The sequence below is a fragment of the Periplaneta americana genome, chromosome 15 (assembly GCF_040183065.1).
Source record: "Periplaneta americana isolate PAMFEO1 chromosome 15, P.americana_PAMFEO1_priV1, whole genome shotgun sequence".
In the NCBI taxonomy this organism is placed as follows: domain Eukaryota; kingdom Metazoa; phylum Arthropoda; class Insecta; order Blattodea; family Blattidae; genus Periplaneta; species Periplaneta americana.
In genome coordinates, this window is record NC_091131.1 from 47,077,809 (window position 1) to 47,096,381 (window position 18,573).

Below are 18,573 nucleotides of genomic sequence, written 5' to 3' on the forward strand. Positions count from 1 at the left end.
CTGTTAATGATGGTGATCGAGAAATTAGTTCTGTAATGATGATCGAGAAATTAGTGGTGTTAATTATGTTATTCGACAAAGTAGTATTGTTAATGATGATGATCGAGATGGTAATGATGATGATTACAATGATAGCCTAATAATGATGCATATTGTGACCCTATTAGCGAAAAAATGTAGTAGTAGTGATGGTGGAAATTGTGATAGTGATAGTGGAAATAAGTGTATTTCTAATAAAGACTGTGGTGATGGAAGCGGTAATCCTTTTAGAGATAGCGATGGTGTTGATGCTGCTGGAGATGGAGGTTTTCATCCTATTGCTGCTGAAAGTGTATTGATTACGGCAGTAATCCTGATAGTGATGCTTACTGTATAGTCATCGTCGTGTTAGGAATGATAATGAAAGTGGTGATATCAATGGTGATGACGGTAGTTGTATTGGAGGGATGTAGGTAAAATGTCTCTACGATGAAAGAGTAATGGAACGGAGAAAAATTCCCTCCGGCGCCGGGATTTGAACCCGGGTTTTCAGCTCTAAGCTCTACGTGCTGATGCTTTATCCACTAAGCCACAACGGATACCCACCCCGGCGTCGGACAGAATCGTCTCAGTTTAAGTTCCAACTCTTGGGTTCCCTCTAGTGGCCGCCCTCTGCATTACATCATAGATGTCTATGAACGTAGAACTGAAGTCCACACATGTGCTGAGGTGCACTCGTTATGAGTGACTAGTTGGCCGGGATCCGACGGAATAAGCGCCGTCTTAAATCACGAAGTGATTTACGCAATACATATATATATTATTTCATAGACATCTATGACGTAGTGCAGAGGGCGGCCACTAGACGGAACCCAAGAGTTGGAACTTAAACTGAGACTATTCTGTCCGACGCCGGGTTGAGTATCCGGTGTGGCTTAGTGGATAAAGCATCAGCACGTAGAGCTGAAAACCCGGGTTCAAATCCCGGCGCCGGAGAGAATTTTTCTTCGTTCCATTACTCTTTCATCGTATGATGACGCAGAATATCTGTATGGTAATATCATATGTACTTCAGTACATTAAAATAATAAAATGTCTCTAGGTAATTTGCTACAGGAGTATAAAAATCCTTTAAAGTTACGAACTTCTAAATATTGCGAAGCTTAAATGGCCAGAATGTTCTCCCACTTTTATGAAACATCAAAATGCCTTATAATTTTTTAGGATGTTCCAGTATTATATAGAAATTTGTACATTAATTTCTCATTTCTCTGCAATTTCAATTTCAACAATAATTCAATTACATCGAAATAATTTTTAATGTGGTTATAAATTCCGTAAAATGCAAATACAGTTAAATAAAGATATTAAGTACCAATTGAAGTCTTATCTACGTTGAAGATCGTTCAAAACTGCCTGAAATGATAGGATAATATGCAAAACATGAATAAAGAGTGAATAACAGATCAGATCTAATGTTTAACATTGAACTGTTTCCATGGAAATTGAGAATAAAGTGTACGTCATATTTTAGAAGATTATATATCACATGATTCATGCCTTTGCCGGAAGCGATACTGCGTTCAATACGGACCTGCCCAAAGAAGTGAAACGTCTTCTTCCGCAAGAATAACTTTGTAAATGACGTGTCTTATGTTCGCATATCTCGTACCCTGCAACGATATGAATCATGTTAGGGTACTCAATAGCGATAAAGCTCACTGCACCACGCCTCATATTTCATACAGCTGTTATTTTATCCCAATGGAAACAACCAAACTGATACTCCTTAATATCGTGCAAAGCCTTCTCCGTTGCAAGGGAAAATATATTTAGAGTTTCCTTTTTGTAGTCCTCGGTGGCTATAGTTGACCCATGCAGTAGGCTTACTATAGTCGCGTCGCTGTTATTTCCGGCGTGACTCCTCCTCTTTGCTTATGCCTTAGGAAGTGAAGGCTCTATAAAGTCTAGGTAGGTAGTATACCTTATTTTATTTCATGGAGTGCAGTTTCATAGAAAAGACTTTGCCGACAGACCTTCTACTGCCCACTACTAAATGGCTGTCATAAATAAATGTCTTCCTTACTGTGACGGAAATCTTGTCTTCTACTGTTAGTAACCAATCACAACCCTCGTTCAGAAGAATTGACAGGTTCCCGTCAAATCCACGTGGAGGCAGAGTTGTCGCATCTTTTCCGAATTCCAAGAATCCCGTCAGTTTCACTGCATAATTTCGAGGGTCATCAGGATTGTGGCAACTGTGCAATGTTGGGACGAGGGGACAGGATGGAATTGTCAGAGGTGTTTGTGTAGGAAGTCATAAATCTGTAAGTGGGTGTTCAAAGGAGCCACCGAACTGCACTCCTTGAAATAAAATAAGGTATACCAGATCAGGAATCTATTTGCCGCACCGTTAACAATATCATATCGTAGCTCCTATGATAAGAAATCAAACGCACTGTAATTGAGCAAATAATTTCGCGGCAAATAACGTCCTCGTGTGCTTTCTGCGAACGCCAACGAAATAACAAAAATGACGGACGATTATATTAAGTATTTATCGAGCCTTAGGAAGTACATAACGTCATTAGCAGCGAATGACAAGACGCACACGTTTAAATGTAGCCGACCTGCAACATGATTGACTGCCGGAAATAAGAGCGACGGGACTATAAATGTGGAAGATTACTTAATTAATAAATAAAGTTACACCCAGAAATGTATGTCCAAATCCGCCATTACCAAGTAGTCAAGCCTTGATCGCATAATAACGCTGCAACAATAATTATGAGTGACTCTAGGGTAAAGGAGCGAGGCAATGACGATTAAAAGAATCCGTGATTAACGTCTTTCATGTGTAACGAAATCATACGAAATACAATAATTAAAAACGTGTCAGATAATCCGAGACCGACACAAGAAAGTAAATCATTCATTATGGATTCAGTTAAGGGAAGAGGATGGTTAAATTTGATTTTTTTCCAAATTTATGCACAATAAAACGTCACAACATCATACGTTCTATGATCGCAGATGCACTTCGATCCAAAAATCTAGACGTTCACGAGGAAGTTCATTGTATTGCTGATGGTGGACGCAATCGTAGGATCGATATCATAGCTATAAATAGAAATAAACAGACAGCCGAAATAATTGATCCCACGATCAGATTTGAAATCTCAGCCACTCAACCATCTGAAGTGAACGAAGAGGAAAAGAAAATCTACGAGCCCACGATTCAGTACCTATCAGCGAAATACAACATTGAAAAAATCACAGTTACCGGTCTCTTCTTTGGAGCGAGAGGCACCATTCCGAAAGCCTTTGTAAAGTGGAGAGAAAAATACAAGCTGACGAGAGATCTTCAAGATGCCATCGTCACTACCATTATAAAATTTTCTGTAGCGATATTTCGTCAGCATCTTTATGGCGCACATTCAATTTAAATTATACTTGGTTCTATTTTTTTTCCTTATGTATTAATCACTTCTGTCTGAAACCTGTTTATATAATTTTTCATTTTAAATTTTATTGTGAGCTATTCTGTGTCGCAGGGCAAACCCAAAATATTGGGTCAGACCAATAAATTAAATATGTAGAAATATCATTAATGCAATAACCTAAATTGGAGATTAGTTAAAAAAAACAATTTTAGGGCACAAATAAAAAAAAACAGTACCGGTAATTCATTAAATGTTATATCTCAACCATTTTGAAAGATAAATTTAATATTTAAATAACATTTTACTCTTTTTAATATGTCAGTAGCACAGTTTTGATATTGTATTTCAAAATTTTAAGATAAACAATTACATTTTTTAATACATTTTTGAGGTGATTACTATAGAAATATGGAGGTATATTTTTCAAATGTAACAAAATAACAAAATGTTTATTTCAAAGAAAAGTTACATTGCTTAACAGGGACTCGTCTGATCTCTTACAGCACCGGACGACGGGCGATGATCCGCCAGGACCGGACTGGGTGGCGATCCCGGGACCCGGAGGTCTGGTCAAAGAGGTGAAGGAGCGCAAAGTGACGAGTCGGGAGGAGCGGGAAGAGCGCTTGGAGACCGAGGACGTCCAGCACCTGGGTGACATCACCGACGAGGTGAGAGACTGTCACTTTCACTGCGTGCATGACTAGAGCTATGACAGACACCGGCCCGGCCGCCGCGCGGATGTTTTTTTTATCTTCACTAACGAGTCGTGTTGTGTTACGAAACCGCTAGGTAATAAGTGACTTGGAGTTGGGTCATCGAGCAGAGGAAAAACTTTCAGCAGTCTTCTGGTTTTGGGACGGAAACGTGTCAACCAATTCAGTCAGTCGCTAATGACATTTTTGAAGAACCATTAAGTTCTTACATACACGCACGCACAACACACACTCTCGTACATACACACATACATATGTACATACAAATTACATACAATAAAATACACACAATATAATTCATATAAACATACATTAATACAATACATATTACATGCGAGCATGAGTACATTCATTCATTGAGTACATACATACATACATACATACAGTCATACATAACATACATATACAAAATATAATAAAATTCAATACAGTACACACATACAATACACACACACAGTAAAGTATATACATACAATGCAATATAGTAAATACAATACATGCATACACACAGTACATACATACGTACATAATTATATACATACATACAAAAAATACAATAAAATTGAATAAAGTACACACATACAATACAATACAAATACAGTACAGAGCATACATACAATATAAATATAGTAAAGTACATGAATGCAATACAATACAATACAAAACACACATTACAATACAATACAAATACAGTATAGGACATACAATACAAATACAGCAAAGTACATGCATACAATACAATGCAATACAATACAATAGAAAACACACATTAAAATACAATACAAATACAGTACAAGACATACATACAATACAAATACAGCAAAGTACATGCATATAATACAATGCAATGCAATACAATACAACACAAAACATATATTACAATACAATACAAATACAGTACAGGACATACGTACAATACAAATACAGTAAAGTACATGCATAAAATACAATAGAAAACACATTACAATACAGTACAAATACAGTACAGGACATACATACAATACAAATACAGTAAAGTACATACAAACAATACAAATACAGTAAAGTACATGCATACAATACAATAGAAAACACACATTACAATACAATACAAATACAGTACAGGACATACATACAATACAAATACAGTAAAGTACATGCATACAATACAATAGAAAACACACATTACAATACAATAGAATACAATACAGGACATGCATACAATACAATAGAAAACACACATTACAATACAGTAGAATACAATACAGGACATACATACAATACAAATACAGTACAGGACATACATACAATACAAATACAGTAAAGTACATGCATACAATACAATAGAAAACACATTACAATACAGTAGAATACAATACACACAATACAATACAAAACAATACAATACGTACGTAAATACATACATGCATACATACATACATACATGCATGCATGCATGCGTGCATACATACATACATACATGATTTGCTACTCATAAATATTTACTGTGGTTGGATGATCGTCCACTTTTGCTTCGGCATGTGGACGTGAGGCCAGCAGCCGGTTGTCGGTCTTGGCCCTTCATGGGCTGTAGCGCCATGGATTTACTTTACTTACTTTTAAATATTTACTACAAAAGGTGATGTACACTGCGAAACGTTTCGTGATAATATAGCACCGAATATTAAAGAGCACAATAATGTTTTGTTTTGCTTGTAACAGTCTACTAAAATTTGTAATTTTTGTATTATATTATAAAAGTGGATAATGAAACAGGGTGAGAAACTCACCTGAGAAAAGTCATCCGGCAGGGTTTTAAAGCAACGGGACCAAGAGCATTAAACATCTGATATCTGTGAGTGAGAATAAGTTTCATTATAGTTATGGACGTCGTTGGTTATTTGCTGTTCTCGAACTCAGTGAAGTTCACTTGATTTATGGAGAGGCGAGATGTGTCGCAAGGACAACATTTCAGCTTATCAAGAACGCATTTCGCAACGTCACGTTCTTGCACGTTCGGCATTCGTTACTGTTGCCCAAAGATGAAGATTAAGACGGAATGGCTGATCTGATCAGTGACTACTATCCATCCTACAAACGTGATATTTATGGCATTAAAATTACAGTGCGAGACAGGAGATATCTTTATTAGACTATGCTACAGACATTGCTGTGCCATCTGTATTAATTTGGTACTTTATATTATGCATGCATGCCCAGATATAATTACATTTACGTATGCACGCTTATCGTAAACTGAGAGCAAATATCTAGGGCGTCGAATTTCTATATTATAATGAAGACTGCTAATCTGATATATTTTAAGTTCTATCAACAATTAATTAGAAATTGTCTTTCTGGATCCTAGGGTTTTCTCCGATTGATTTTTAAATTAATTTTCGTACGCCTACAAACATTTCTCTCCGCTACTGTTAATTCGGTATGTATGTAGGTTTAATCAACAATCCGAAGACTAGTTGGGACATTATACCAATAAGACATTACTCGTGAGGAAACTAAGCCAGGAAATAATGGAATAGAGTAGTCAGTTCCTTTCCTACCCCAATGGATATCTCGTTAGCTAGTAACATAATTCCCTAATCAAACTTGAGATGTATGCAAGATCTGTTTTTCCTTTGACAGTCATTTTTAATTGGTTGTTTTACGACGCTTTATCAACTGTTATGGGTATCTAACGTCTGAATAATATGGTGATAATGCCAACAAAATGAGTCCAGGGTCCAGCGCCGAAAGTTACACAGCAATTGCTCTTAATGGGTTAAGGGGTTAGATACAGCTTACAGCAGCAAAATTTTTGGAAATAATCAACATTTTTTCCTCCATTACTGTATCTTGTACAATAATGAAAATTGGTATGTGTAAAATACTGTCCCTCTGCTATATGAAAAAAAAATATTTTTACGATAAAAACAATTATTTATATATTTTTTTCAAAATTCAAAATGTTGGCAGTTCACTGTGCAGTGATGAAGTTTTTCCCTCATAACTCATAAACTTGTTAACTATTTCATGTTCTCTCTCTTTTATTTTGTTGCTGAAACTCATGTTTACAATACTCTTTCAATTACATTCCTTAATAAATAATATATTTTTTTTCTGTTAGAAGAAAATATTGATATTTGACCATTTTTTAAATGAATTTATTTTTTATCGGACACTATATCAAAGGTAGAGAAGTGATCTTGCATCATATTGTAGATATGACATGCATAAATACACACAAAAAATTATCACAGAATGTTGGATAGTTTTTGAGTTATGTGGGAGACGCTTCATCACTGCACAGTGAACTGAATTTTGAAAAAAAAAAAAATGTAAATAATTATTTTTAAATTGTAAAAATATTTTTTTCATATAGCAGAAGGACAGCGTTTTACACATAGGCCTACTAACTTTCATTATTGTACAAGATACAGTGATGGAGGAAAAAAAATGTTGAATATTTCCAAAATTTTACTGCTGTAAGCTGTGATAATAATAATAATAATAATAATAATAATAATAATAATAATAATAATAATAATAATAATAATAATAATAATAATTTAGATAATCTGACAGGATTAAGGCCATAAGGCCTTCTCTTCCATCCTACCAGATAGCACATATAAATACAAAAAATAAATACAACACTGATGAAAATGATACAAATTAAGTTAAAGCCCTATAGAGGGTCAACAGAGTTAAAAGTACATTATAGTGCTCTCATCGAGCTAATACAACGAAAAGAAAGAAAACAGAGACAGCACCTATCCCCTATCCCCTTAAGGGAAACCCCAGGAAAAAACCACAACGAGGTAACTTGTCTCAACCAGGATTTGAAACCGGGCCCGCTAGTTTCACAGTCAGGCATGCTAACCGTAACTCCACAGCGGTGGACCTGACGCGGTCATATCGTCAAATGAGATGTACCTACTGCCTGATAATGCAGATGAATATTTTAGCCAGAACCTCAATCAGAAGATAATTCAGAATAATGGAGTAAAAATGATTTAATTTAAATATTTTACTTTTGGCGTTTGTAAAGCTAATATTAGCAGATATCAGTAACTGAGATTACCATCTGATTTGTAGTACAGGGCTGTCTTACCAATTCTTTCTGAAGCCATTTGATGCAGAGGAAATAACTACGTGTTCATTTGCCAGATTATCTTCTAGCTGAAATATTCTTATTATTAATTCAACACGACATTCACGTACAACGATAGCTAACGTCCGTATAAACTCCAGCAGTAGCGGCAACTACTATGACACATCTGTCTTGAGTGTAGCATAAACAGACACAATGTTGTGCAACGAAGTTGCGACATTTCATTCACATTTTTTTCTACATTATCACTTTGAAATCTTTATTACGATGTAGAATTGTCCTCTGTGGTCTAGTGGTTACCATGCTTGCTTTTTTTAATAGGTTATTTTACGACGCTTTATCAACAGCTTAGGTTATTTAGCGTCTGAATGAGATGAAGGTGATAGTGCCGGTGAAATGAGTCCGGGGTCCAACACCGAAAGTTACCCAGCATTTGCTCATATTGGGTTGAGGGAAAACCTCGGAAAAAACCTCAACCAGGTAACTTGCCCCGACCGGGAATCGAACCCGGGCCACCTGGTTTCACGGCCAGACTTGCTAACCGTTACTCCACAGGTGTGGACTCCCATGCTTGTTACCCATACGTGCCATTAAGTTCGAGATTCACGAGTTCAAACCCGACTAAGTATGATGGAATTTTTAGGACGACAAAAATCCACAGCACTGTGTTCTTCGGAGACGAAGTACAGCTTTTCAACTCTCGTACTAAAATTATTATTACATTCCATATGCATCATTTGCGGATACATTGACTCACAGATACTTAATACGAAGAAAATCCGTTCAACAGTCATCATCATATCATGTATGATTATGACAAATACAAAAAATGAATTTATTGTATTTACTTACATTCTATGGTATTCGTAAATCGTTTCAAAGCTTGACTATGGAACATGTCAAAAAAAAATCTTAATAGTACCTACAGCAAAGTCTTAATTCTGCAGTGCCTGGGAAAAGTGACATAAGTCAGTTTCCACAAACCTTTTTTGATAATTTATTGACAACTTACGGAACATCTCCTCGCTTGGAAAAAGAGACATAAGTATTTCTCCCATTACAATAATTCATACAGAAAAAATCAAATCGACATAAACCAATGTAAGTTGTCAATAAATTATCAAAAAAGTTTTGTGGAAACTGACTTATGTCACTTTTCCCGAGCACTGCAGAAATATAAATACAAATTATTATTCAATTAATCATAGTCTAGAAAACTTGACTGCTTATTTAATATATTATAATTTATTCTAGTTTATCGCCATGATGGTTCAGAGCTAGCATGCTAGGCTTGTAAGCCAGGGGACCTGGGTTCAGAGCTCACTCCACCTTAAATTTGTAAATTTGTCCAAGCAACACAGGTTTTTTTCTGGGTACCGTACTCTGGATTCCTATTTCATATGTTACACATAGATAAAATTACCATTCACATCAATTATAACACTCATAACCAGCTTAGAGCCCTATTTGTTTGTTTCATGAGATTCTGTAACCCTTAACTAAAGAAAACTTCGATTCCTATATGAGTCGTTCAAAGCAAAACTGGTGTATTATAGAAGTATTAATTTGTCCTACGGAATTTGTCTGTAACATTGACAATTAATATTTAAGGAGAAAAATACGCTCCGGCGCTGGGGGTCGAACCCGGGTCCTTGGTTCTACGTATCAAGCACTCTGACAACTTAGCTACGCCGAATTCAATCCACAGCACCGGATAGAATTCTCCTCCTTCGATGTTGTCCCTTTGTGGCCTGACTCCGAGTTAGGCATATACATGTTGACGAATGTATCCGTCAACTGCCATTATACTGGGAGCGCACTCAGCTGAGTGACTTGTTGGCCGGGAATCCGCAGTTATTATGCACTGCTAGCTAAGAATATTATATAAGTATTAATTTGTCCATACAGAATTTGTCTGTAATATTGACAATTAATATTTAAGGAGAAAAATACGCTCCGGCGCTGGGGATCAAACCCGGGTCCTTGGTTCTACGTATCAAGCACTCTGACAACTTAGCTACGCCGAATTCAATCCACAGCACCGGATAGAATTCTCCTCCTTCGATGTTGTCCCTTTGTGGCCTGACTCCAAGTTAGGCATATACATGTTGACGAATGTATCCGTCAACTGCCATTATACTGGGAGCGCACTCAGCTGAGTGACTTGTTGGCCGGGAATCCGCAGTTATTATGCACTGCTAGCTAAGAATATTATGTAAGTATTAATTTGTCCTACAGAATTTGTCTGTAATATTGACAATTAATATTTAAGGAGAAAAATTTGCTCGGCGTAGCTGAGCGGTCAGAGCGCTTGGTACGTAGAGCCAAAGACCCGGGTTCGATCCCCGGTGCCGGAGCGAATTTTTCTCCTTAAATATTAACCTTAAATTAATATTAAAACTGGTGTAAGTCAAAAATGAGTAATGAGGTTTAAAGTAAACATTCTGTAAAATACAGCGCAAAGTAGCAATTAATATTCAGTTTATTTAAACTATTAGTAGTCAGTCGATAACAAGGACATATTAATTGCTACTTTGAGCCGTATTTTACAGAATTTTTACTTTAAGCTTCAGTACCCAATTTTGACTTACACCAATTTTGCTCTGAACGGCTCAACTTCCTTTTCTGACCAGTGCTACCAATTCTATTACGGTTTCTACCGTAGAATCCCTACCTTGCTTATTCCACCAAAACTACCGGGCCAATATTCTACAACTCTACTAGAACAGATCCTGGTGACCTAATCCTATACTAGGAAGTGCAACACTGTAGATAAATTCCTCTGTAACTTTTTTCGTTTTGAATCCGGGTCTCCTTATGGAAAACCGATGCTGCGCCTAACTGTACTCGGATGAGCCATGAAATAGGGTCAGCAGACTCTGTAATATGCGTTATTACTGCGCCCTGAGCCACGCTGTGTTCGAGGAACGCGTTGATCCGAATTGGAAGCCTGGCGGAGGCAGAGACGATGATTCCACGAACAATCGGTCGGTTGACGTCGCGCTATGTCACTGCCATCTCCAGACAGACTTGGACGTGATCTCCATCGACAAGTCTGTTGCCAAGGTGACCAACTGAACAGACGACAGTGACCACCCCGTGTCGAGACTCGTGTTCCACATACAACCAAGTAGGAGAACTGTCTAATTGCATTTCATTCTCTCCGTCAAACGTGTTATACGCAGCAGAGTCAGTAACTTCGTAGCCTGCGAGAACTAGAGAATACAGATGTGGCACATTGTGCACATCCACGTTCAGAGTAACCCCTTCAGGCCATAATGCGTTTCTGGAAGCGTTGCAACAGTGCTACGAATATTCCTGGACTTTTAAATACAGTGTGTCCCGAAAGTCATGGTGGAGTTTCAGAAGATTATATATATATATATATATATATATATATATATATATATATATTATGATTAATAGAGAGCGGAATTTAGGCAAAAACCTATTTTTTTCCTTGATACATAAAGCCTTGAGATTTAATATTTAAGGGCCGTATTCATAGACTTTTTAGCGCGGGCGTCCGGTGGATGATCAGCGAAACTAACGTTTTTCATATTCATAAACCAATGTTAGCGATATGAATAATTCGTCCCTCCTCTGGCAAAGTCGGGGTTAGTTTAGCACGCTCGTAGGGGGATTAGCGAAATGTCTATGAATAGCACCCTAAATTTTTCATGGAAATATAGGTATAAATAAAGGGTTTTATAGTGCCTAAAATGCCTATTTCGGCGTTAGTACCTATTTTTAAGTTTTTTTTTAAGTTTTGCTTCATTTTTCGTAACTGTTTACAGTTTTTTTAACATCCTGTACCGTTTACATTCCAAGACGGATAACAACTCCTTCCTAGCAGTGAAAAACACAATAGAGAAGTACCTCCTCCTCATTCTTACAATCTTCCAATCCTAAAATTCCAACTTTCAGTCGGCCTGGGTAGCGTAGTCCGTATAGCCCTGGCCTTCTGTGCTCGAGGTTGCGGGTTAGATGCCGGCTCAGGTCAATGGCATTTAAGTGTGCTTATGTCAGTAGATTTACTGGTATGTAAAAAAAACCTCCTGCGGGACAAATTATTATTATTATTATTATTATTATTATTATTATTATTATTATTATTATTATCATCATTATTATTATCACTACCATTACTATTATTATTACTACTATTATTATTATTATCATTATTACTATTATTAGTATTATTATTATTACTATTATTATTACTATTACCATTACTATTATTATTATTATTATTATTATTATTATTATTATTATTATTATTATCATATCTTCCTCTTTCTGTCAACAATTTAACACAAACTCGCTGGGTTGTACCCAAATAAGCATTCTCTTACATTCCAAGACAGATAACAACCCCTTCTTTTTTCTCACCATTTGTAAGTACAGCAGTGAGCGACACAATAGCCACAATAGGAGCTGATCATCTACTGTGAAGCAAACTATGGAAATGTGATTGATGAATGAAAAACACTAACTTAAAGACAGAATGTCTTCATTTTGTGTATTGATGTGTACCCTTGTAAAATGTGAAATATGTGGAAATTTCTTTTAATCCAAGAATTTTGCATGAAATAAATGTTGAATCTTATATTAGTGACATTCTTTAACAAACAAAAAAGCCAATTTTTTATTTTATAGAGCCTAAATAAAGGAGTTTAAGAGCCTATTTTAGGCGCCTAAAATTCCGCTCTCTAGTTATTAATACAGAAAAATTCGTTCCGGCGCCGGGGATCGAACTCAGGACCCCCGGTGGTGGATTGATCCTCGGCGTAGATCAATGGTTAGAGCGCCCAGTGCGTAGAACTGGGTGTCCTGGGTTCGATCCCCTGTGCCGGAGCGAATTTTTCTCATTAATAACCAATGGTAACCATAACAGATAATTCTGTAGGATCAAAAAAAATAATAATAAACTTTACGTAGATCATTCGCTCAACAGTGTGTATATACAGTACTGTGGAGTCCCGGTCACCAAGTCACTCAAATGAGCGCTTGACTTAATACATGTGTCAATATATATGTCGAACATGGAGTAAGGCCACTAAGAGGAAATATCAAAGGAGAAAGATTCGATCCGGTGTTGTGGATTGAGCCTCGGCGTAGATCAGTGTTTAGAGCGCTCAGTTCGTAGAACTGGGGGTCCCGGGTTCGAACCCCGGCGCCGGAGCAAATTTTTCTCCATTAATAACCAATGGTAACCATAACAGATCATTCTAGAGGACTAATAAAATTAATCTTTACATAGATTATATTTTTTGAATGAGCAGAAGTACAAATGTAACATTGGTGGCACATGAAAATAAAACTCTCAAAGTTTTTCGTCTGTAAGTTTGGTACTGAGGAAACAAAAGCGATAACAATCGAACAAATGCAATAATTTTCATTCCTGCAATTAACTGTACAAGATGGATGTCCAAAGAAAAGTGCAATGTGTTTTGTGGCTGGCAAAATTTGAATCTCTGACTCGTATACAGTAGTGGCAAAAAAAAAAAAAAAAAAACAACAACAACCGACCCTTGTAGCTGATACAAAAGAACCCTGTGCTGTGTATTGTGTCAAACTGTGGTAATTTCAATATGGGTAGTGAAGCCAGAGGTATGTACCGCTATTTAATGTAAAAATACGCAATTATCTTTGCCGAATAGAGGTAGAAATGTAATATTGATGCCAGATGAAAATAAACCTCTCAAAGTTTTTTCGTCTATAAGTTTGAGGCACTGAAGGAAACAGAAGACGGTAAGAATAGAACAAATGCAATAAATTTCATTGTTACAATTAATTATACAAAATGGATGTGCAAATCAAGATTTTCAGGTATAACTCCCTGTAAAGTTGATTTGAATAATTTCGAGGGAAAAATTGTTCCGGAGCCGGGTATCGAACCCGGGACCCTTGGTTTAACGTACCAAAGCTCTACCACTGAGCTACTCGGGAACTCTAACCGACACCGATCCACCGTACGTTCAACCAAGGGTCCCGGGTTCGATACCCGGCTCCGGAACAATTTTTCCCTCGAAATTATTCAAAATGGATGTATTTTGTGACTAGCAAAATTTGAATCTGTGACTCTGAAATCAGCTACAAGGGTCGGTTCGGTTTTTTTGCCACTACTGTATAACGTGAATTATTGTTTTTTATATTATTCGTTTATTATTTTCTTGTTCTAAGCTGTGGACAACTGGAGCACATGTTTCGTTACAATCGGTTGTAAATATTTGTCGTTCTGGTTCACTGGCATTGAGGGATGCGCTATTACTTTTCATTCGGCAGACATATAGTCCAAGCTCACACAACTTAACGGTTTTGGTACAAACTTCCTAGCTCTGATACGCACACTGGATTACGGTTGCTTGAAGAAGGAGAATTAGGTCAGAGAAAAAAAACTGTCTTACTAATGTAAGCTACGCTATGGATAATAACAGTTTCCTGTGTCGGTAGTTTTGAAACTTTGTTTCTCATACAATGAAATTAAATTGCCCGATTGCCACCCTCTTCTCAACTAGTCATAGCTTCGGGTTACGAAGGTTTATAAAATTATTTGTTCCAGAAAAGGCAGGGGGACATAATTAGCAGCGAGTATCGACACCCACGCCTCATGGAAAAGGGATCGCTGCGAGGGCTGTGTACAGAATTAATGCTGATAATGAGTGATGTCCTTTATAGATTGATCCGGACTCGATAATTTACTTCCAAACATAAAAGCGGTCTTTGTGATTATATATAATTTGTCTCGCAGCCTCATTATTCCCCCATCCCACCGCCCCTAACGAGAGAGGGGATGGGATGCTCATTTGACTTGCAGATCAAACTCCCCGCTCGCAACATGAGCGCTGTTGCCTGGTGCTATGTCATTTGCCCGCATTTACATTTTTACACGGACATGATTGCACGTATTATTCCGAATAACTCGTGTCTTTGTTTAATGATTCGAGTACACTGAACCTATGACCCCTTCCTTGAATTTTAGCCATGTTTCCTCGTGAAATACGTCTAATGTAATGAAATAACTGTAAAATTGAGGTATAACGCTCTAGAAAGGACCGGATGAAATCTACATTATAAGCGGGAAACGGGATTTTCTTAAACACGTGCCTTCAAAATGTAATACTCACTGTGTTTTATTACTAGGGTACGGATTTTTAGGTCGTTAAAATGTAATTTTAGGTGCCTGAAATAGGCTTAAAAGTTTAGAAAACAGTCTCTAAAAAATTGAAAATAGGCTCTAACAAAAAATAATGTTTTCTTTAAAAACATGTTCCAAATCATGACGAATTCACTTCTACAATTTAATAATTTTAAATGCTTATACACCGTTACCACCACTACTACTACTACTAGAAGTACAAGAACAAATATCTAACTAGATATACATAAACTAAACAATTAAATGTTAAAATAAGTTTTCGACATGAATTTAGTACACAAACAAATCAAATATAATCAATTTTTACCAGGTCTTGTCCGTTAATGTCCATAATTAGCTTCACAATAAATTACGAATATTTTTTTCTAAATTTTCAACTAAAAAGCAATGCCACCTGTCACTCAACACAAATTTGTATGCTGAAAATGAACGCTCCACATCCACTGAAGTAACATGAGCATATTTCAATTTTGACACTAGTTGGACAGGAATGTTACATTGTAAAACCGTGTTCCTCTCTGATAGGATATCTGAAGCAGTACGCAGGTCCTTCAGTTCTACATTTCTCTGCAGAACTTGCTCCAGTTCATCCCGACTTTATTTCCAACAGAAACAGAAACGCATTTGGAATTTAAAATACAAATTTTCCAAATAAGAATGGGTGTTTTGACCTATTAGAGATAAAACATAATTAAGAGGTCAAAATAGGCTTTGTCGTCAAAATAGGAATTTTAGGTGCAATTAAAATACCAATTTTAGGCATAGTTTTATATGAAACGTGTACTTGCAAGTTTTTATGAACTTATCTTTTAAGGATTAAAATAGGTTTTTACCTAAAATTCGAAGTCTATTTATTACTGAGGGAAACATGGTGGGCTATAGTAAAATATCTATACGGGATGGGTAAAAAGTATGGAACAATGCTTGTAACTTTATTTATAATTTAATTAAGAAACTATTTACACAAAGTTGCAGGGTGTCAAAAAAGGAATATTTTGAACATATTTTCAAATACTATACTTTTCATTTATAACGGGTGTGCCAATGAGTCTGTTTTTTTTTAAATGGCACCATGTACTTATTGGATTCTCCAGGTCTCAGTTCCTTCTTCTTATAGGGTGGGTCACGTGAGAGATAAAGTCGGAAAGGCGTTATAATCGGGAGCGTTATATAGAGATTTTACTGTATTCCGTTTTGAAAATGGAGGCATTACAAGATCGCGTAAGAAATAGATATTGGAAGATGCGCTCAATAACTTCATGGAAGGCAGGATAACAATAAAAACATAAAATATACAAGAATATAAGCAAAGAGAGAAACAAAAACAAAGAGAAACGACAAGAACAAGAACAAAATGAGCCAAGACAAGAGGAACAAGAAAGACAAGAACATGAGAAACAAAAATAAGATAAACTGGAAAAAACTGACCTTCAACCAGTAACAATCTCTAGCGTCAGTTTTGCGTAAGGGAATACGAGAATCCTCATCTTTCGCACTAATACGTATCAACATGTATAGCAGTAACAGTAGTATTAGTGTTAATTGCAGTAGTAGTAGTAGTAGTAGCAGTAGTAGCAGTAGTAGCATTAGTAGACTACTAATATCAGTAGTGGTAGTGGTGGTAGTAGTAGTAGTAGTAGTATTGGTGGTAGTAGTAGTAGTAGTAGTAGTAGTAGTAGTAGTGATGGAGGCAGTAAAGATATCGAGTGAAGTGGCCACACAAGATGTCTAAAGATATAAAGAGACATCATTTTATTTTTACTAACACTTCTAATATTAACCTGACTATACCTTTGCTACCCCCTTCCACGACTGGAGTTCGATGATACTGGCATAAAATACAAACAAATCACTTTACTAGGTATAGGAGGGAAGAAAAGTAGTTCATCCATTTACGTGAACTAGGAAATATCGCGATTTTGAGTTTGATAATTTTCATTAGGTTTTTGTTTAATCAAAATACAGTACTGTATTAACAATAAGTGTTTTTACTCACGAACTGAGCTATCCATTCGGACATTTTCATTATGCAGTGTATATTATATTGTCTACAGCAAATTAGCGTACAACATAGAGAATGAAGTTAAATTGAAAAATAATCATACTATGGATATTTAAACACATTTTTTAAAATGGTGGCCGTTCATTTCGATAAAGGCTTCAGTTCTTTTATGCATATTATCGCACTATAGACGATTGTACCTAATTCCAATTACCAGTTTCGTCCTTCGTACTAGTAACTCATGTGGAAATAATTCTGTACCTATCTATAAAAGATTACCTGACGTACTGTGAATTTAATCTTAATTCTGCCCCATCCGAAAAGATAAAATTACTGAGACTTGCTATCTACTTTCCATCTTAGTAGTTACATCGCAGGGTCGTAGAAAGGAAGGAGGTCCTTTTATTTAAGTTATTTTAAACAATTGTATAATATTACGTATACGCCCAATTTCTAACAGAAATTAATGTTTTCAGAAAAGTGCTAAGGCAGCCCAGTCATTACCCTTTACAGAGGGGCGAGCAGAAGTAGGTGGGGAAAATCGGGATGCGACGTAGGCAAACGGACGACAGTATCTGTACGAAAATTGGTTCAATATCGAAAACTCTTTCGTCACTGAAAAACGCGAATATATTTATGGAACGTATTATACTCACTAACTCAGTACTGTTTAGTATCATCGTAAGGCACTTTGACTGCATACGCGGCCTTGGTTCTGTGTTGAAGACGATTGGAAGTTTACTAGTAGAAGGGGTGGAGTGAAGTACATTCAAAAACTCAGGTACAATAAAAATTGAAGTAAAATAAAAATGATGTCCCTGTATGTATATCACTGAAAACTAATAAATTTCGTTTTTAAAATTAATACGTACTTTGCGGTAATTCTCGACGTACCTAACATTTAAAATCTAAAATTTATGTAAGAAAACTCGTAAATCAAAATTACCTATTCGATGAGCTGATTACATACTGCCATTATTGTTAGACATTACAAAAATTTGGGAAATATTACATGGCCGTTTCATCCACCACAAAGCACTTGTATACAAGCGCCATATAAATGTCGTCTTAGAAAGGGATAGCGATGCGGTTTACCACTCTTTATATCCCTTAATGCCGAACTCTCACTTCTGAATTAATGGCCGTGCAATAAATTGCAAAATGACTTTTGAAGGATGTGGTCG

At 36.3% G+C, this 18,573-nt stretch overlaps 1 protein-coding gene across 1 annotated transcript in view; it reads left to right on the plus strand.

Moving 5' to 3' along the window:
* Positions 1–18,573, plus strand: part of chas (chascon) — a 472,926-nt gene that overhangs the window by 220,632 nt on the left and 233,721 nt on the right. Inside the window, exon 5 of the mRNA XM_069847044.1 lies at positions 3,926–4,090. Within this exon, the coding sequence (XP_069703145.1) occupies positions 3,926–4,090 (165 nt within the window). The remainder of the gene's footprint in view (positions 1–3,925; positions 4,091–18,573) is intronic.